The 5000-nt window shown below is 32.2% G+C and overlaps 1 protein-coding gene across 5 annotated transcripts in view; it reads left to right on the top strand.

The window, feature by feature from the left end:
• LOC124950191 (alpha-catulin) overlaps positions 1–5000 on the top strand; it is a 71056-nt gene that overhangs the window by 63548 nt on the left and 2508 nt on the right. For 4 of the 5 annotated variants that reach the window (XM_047496594.1, XM_047496592.1, XM_047496595.1 and 1 more), the window contains 2 exons: positions 1250–1456; positions 2187–2936. In XM_047496594.1, the coding sequence (XP_047352550.1) occupies positions 1250–1456; positions 2187–2672 (693 nt within the window). In that variant the 3' untranslated portion in view covers positions 2673–2936. Of the gene's footprint in view, positions 1–1249; positions 1457–2186; positions 2937–4321 lie in introns of those variants that run through there. The other variant, XM_047496596.1, reaches the window with a different exon arrangement.

Raw genomic sequence — 5000 nt, forward strand, 5'->3', positions numbered from 1 at the left:
TTGGATAGAAAATAAAAAATAAATAAATAAAATCATTTCATATATAATTTCTCTCTCTTCATATATAATTGTATATATAAACATATATACATATATATATATATATAATCGTGAAGCTTGCGAAAATAACAAGGTCTGTACTAATTCACTGTCATTCACACATATTCATTCTAATATATTCTTTATTTCTTTCGAACGATTTTTAATAGTTTTACGTTTAAAGTTGTGCATTGTGTTCCATTAGGACCGATAGATGACACGATCATTTCTTTCACATCTTAGCTGCATATCTATAAATATATATATCTAAACATATCTTTATATATTTATGTTGTATGTATGTTATAGTTAAATCGCGAAGAACAGAAAAAAAAAAGAAAAAGAAATGAAAATGAAAAGAGATGAAAATAAGAAAAGGAAAATAATCATTTTCATAAGTACAAAAGATAAAGCAAATTATTTTTCAATGCAATTATTGTTTTTCCATATGAATTATTCAATCTCAATTTTGATATTTATTATGTGCCTATGTACAAACTATAACGTATATACATATATATATACATATTGATATACAATTCGTATCACGAAAATAAATATATTATATCGATAGTCCTTTATTAAAAACGAAATAAGAAAATATAGAATCAAGCGTTGCTTGAAAGATATTCGAGGAGTAAATAGCGCTATATAAATATATAATTTACATTCACGTAGAGCAAACGCGTTGGCAGTTTTCAACGATCGTTAGAAAAAAATTAAACATTAGATACATAATGAAAAAAAAAAAAAAAAAAAAAAAAAAAAAAAAAAAAAAGAAAAAAAGAAATTGAAAAAAGCATGATGAATAAATAAATAATATATAATATTATTTATTGAATGAATAAATAAATAATAACGGTGATATGTTGATTGAGAGAGTTATAAAAAGATTGACGGAGGAAGAAAAGAAGAAAAGGAAAAAGAATCGATAAAAGTTCCAAAATCGTTTCGTTATCGTTCAATATCTATTTGTAATATTTAATTAATTTTTTTTTTAATGTTTTCATTATCATTTATTAATTTAAATAAATAAATAAAGAGAAATATATATATATATGTATATATATATTTATTAAATCGAAATAAAGATATTTATTATTCCGATATAATTGCTTCGTTCGATCGTTGAAAGTTGAAATCGTCGACTGCATTTGCTTTGCGAGAGTAAATTAGGCATAAATTTTTATACGTGGTTGCATGGGCGCAGGTACCGGGTGGACCGCACAAGAAAGAACTATTAGAAAATCTGGATCGAGTGCCAACATATGTGCAGCAATTGCAATTCACCGTGAAGAACCCAACCGTCGGTAAAGCGGCGACATTTACCAAAGTCGACAACGTTATACAGGAGACAAAGAACTTGATGAACGTGATATCGAAGGTGGTCACTACGTGCTTCGTCTGCGCCACAAAGGTGAGACCAATGATGAACGAAAGATCGTTTATCGTGATCTTTCATCTCACTTTCCTATATAATGCAAACTTTTCATCTACGGTAACAATAAACTGTGCATTCGAATTTTTGTCTCGTTTCTTTTTTTTTTTTCTTCGTTTCATATCTTCTCGTATCTTTCATTTCTCTTTTTTCTTTTTTTCGAAGAGTTTCGTAGCACACCAGTCATTTTGTTTTTTTGTCTTTCGTTATTATTATTCTTCGATATTTTCGATTTCCTTTTTGGTTTTCTCTTTTTTCTAACTTTTGATTCTTAACGTTATCGCCATTGACGTTTTATTTCAATCAGCTCTCGGTACGCGCACTTTTTTTTTGCTTTTTTTTTTTTTTTTTTTTTTTTTTTTTTTTCTTTTTTTTTTTTTGTTAATCATTTTTATCACACCGCGTCGCCATACAACGGTTCTCAACAACCGTTTTTGTATTTACTTTTCTTTCCTTCAATTTTTTTTTCCTTTTTTCTTTTTTTTTTTGCTTCTCTTTTTGCTTCTCTTTTTTTTTTGTCTTTTCCTTTTTTATTCTTATCTTTTATATCAAATACTTCGAAATTGAGGGAGGAATTTTTTCAAACTAGGAACATTTGAGAGAATCGTTACTTTGGAAAAGAACGATGAGAAAGCAAACGATTGCGTTATATATTATATAAAAATCCTGATATATCTGTAGTTCATGTTAACGTTTATTCGTCGATCAGCATAACGTCAACATGCCGCAGTTCGTGGATCTGAGTCCGACACCGATGCCAGGGGAGAACGAAGAGGATTGTTTATATCCTATCAGTCCGCAATTACTTCCATCCTCGTCGCCGTACGTTCAACCTCATCCTTTGACCTCGGCACAATTCCATAATATCCTTCGAACGAGCCTAAATCTTTCAACATTCAATCCTTATTTCAACGTGGTACCAACAACGATAGGAGGATTTGTCGCTAATGCTACTACTAGTGCTACTACTACTACTACTACTGCTACTACTACGACAATGAGAAATTCAACGACGAACAACAATCCTAACAAAAGTTCGACATCCTTCGTTCATCCCTCGGTCCTTCCTTTTTCAACAAATCAAACGAACGTGCCACAGCCGTCGCCATATTCTCTACAAAATCTTCAGCTATTGCAGCTGCAATTGCATCAGGCACAATTGCAACATCTGAGATACGCCAGTCTGCCCAGATAACGAAAGACACACGCTCCCTCTCGCAGAACAAACGGATCTGAAAGTTTTTTAAACTTTCTAAGCGCGTGAGAGAGAAAGAAAGAAAAAGAGAGAGAGAGAGAAAGAGAAAGAGGAAGAAACAGAGAAAGAAAAAGATAGAGAAAGAGAAAGAGAGAGAGAGAGAGAGAGAGAGAGAGAGAGAGAGAAAAGAAAAAGAAAGAGAAAGAGAGCAAGAAAAAAAAGACAGAGAACTGCTCGTAATTTCGTATCATCACAGGTTCGACCGTATGTTTTATTTTTCTTTTTTCGCTTTTCACCTTTTTCAACCCTCCCCCTCTAACCCCCCATCCGCCGATAACAATCCTCACATTCATTCTTTCGTATCGCTTCGCTTTTAACATCTTGATTCGACTTTATTTAATTTACGATTAATTTATTATGACTTCTTCTTCCTCTTTTTCTTCTACTTCTTCTTCTTCTTTGATTTCTTTTTTTTCTTTTTACAATTAGACCTCGTTGACCTCGCTCATCCTTAGCTATTGGCTTGAAATATTGTACATTTTTTTTTTTTTTTTCTTATCTTAACCCGTTTTTAATTAATAATTTATTTCTCAGCTTCCACTAACCAGGATCGAATGAGCTAACTGTGGGAAGTGGGGATTGAATAAAGGGAGAGGGTGGGGATGGGTTAGGGGAGTTATTTAGAGGAGATTGTAAATTGTCATTGATTGAAATTATTAATCGATTAATATCAAACGTTAATCCAATCAAACATTGCTTGCAGGAATATGCCAAAAAGCTGCGATCCTTTATAAATGTATCTTAATGTTTAATAATATAATCTCAGTATCGAGATCGGATATTTCAATTGATCGTAAATATTATCATTTCTTATTGCAATTTCATTATATTTAACCTTGAAATATGTGATCTCGATTAATCAATTGCATTTTATCCACTACTTTTTTTTTTCTTCTTTTTTACCGTTTTTTCTTTTTTTCTTCTTCTTTTCTCTTTGTTTTTATTTTCAGAAACAGCAGGAGTATAAGTAAGTGATATTATTTGGGAAGAGAATACAAATTGAATAATTGAAAATCTTTATTTGTCATGTAATACCGTTTAAAATTAATAACAATGATCGTTTTCGAACGAGGTCGTTAACGTCGGATTGCAAAATTTTATTAATTAGTTTATAAATTATTGATCCTTTATTAGAACTCAAATGAACGTTCATACATATTTTGATAATAAAAGAATTATTATAAGAAATCGTAAAATAATACAACAACGAAAACGTCGAGTGAAATGTCTCGGTTTATAGAAATTCAAAAGATTTGAGCGCCATAAGATTATCAACAATAAAAAAAAAAAAAAAAAAATAAATAAAAATAAATAAATAAAATAACAAAATATTCTTATGTCCCCTTCCTATCACCCCACCCCCTCCCCTTCTCTTTCCACCCCTCCCGTTCTCCCATTCACTCCGACGTTATCGACTGAAGTCGGTAAAAAAACAAGGGATAAGACAAAAAGAAAAAAAAAAAGAAGAAAAGAAAAGAAAAGAAAAGAAAAGAAAAAAGATACATCAAATAATATTAATATTGAAAATAATATAAATAATGAATATTTATATATATATATATATATATATGTATGTATAATTTTTTCAGTACAACCTGGATTTCCGAGGTCTGTCGGCGCGCGGGGCCGGCGGCTCGCCGTACAGGGGCGGAGAGGGTGGAAGCGCCGACGGCGAAGGTGGAGGTGTCGGTGTCGACGGCAGCAAGGCGGGCTCCGCCCCCGGCAGCGATCCGTCCGTCTGACAGTTTGGGATGGCCCGACGGGCCAAGGGGGACGCTCGCCGCACTCGGGTCTCCTTTCTGCTTTTCTAGGAAGAGCCTCGCCTGCCCCACAATGGAACGTACACGTCGACGACGACAACAACAACAACAACAAGAACAACAAGAACAACAACAACTACTACAACAAGAACAAGAACAACAACAACAACAACAACAACAACAGCAACAACAAGAAAAACTACAAACAAGTTATCTTATTATCGATCATTATTATCGATCGTTCGATCGATCCGTGTACTTACATTCGTCGAATTATCACGAGCCTGCCTCTCGGTCCGAAATTCCAATCGTTCCTCCATCTTGTCGTTACTATCGTTATATATTTCCTTTCTTGATTTTATTTCTTTCTTTTCATATACACACATACACGTACATACATATTTATATTACTCTATCACTAACTATTACCAACTATTATTATTGTTATTATTTTTGTTATTATTATTATTATTATTATTATTATTATTATTATTATTATCTCTTTCTC

The sequence above is a fragment of the Vespa velutina genome, chromosome 6 (genome assembly GCF_912470025.1).
Source record: "Vespa velutina chromosome 6, iVesVel2.1, whole genome shotgun sequence".
Taxonomy (NCBI): Eukaryota; Metazoa; Arthropoda; class Insecta; order Hymenoptera; family Vespidae; genus Vespa; species Vespa velutina.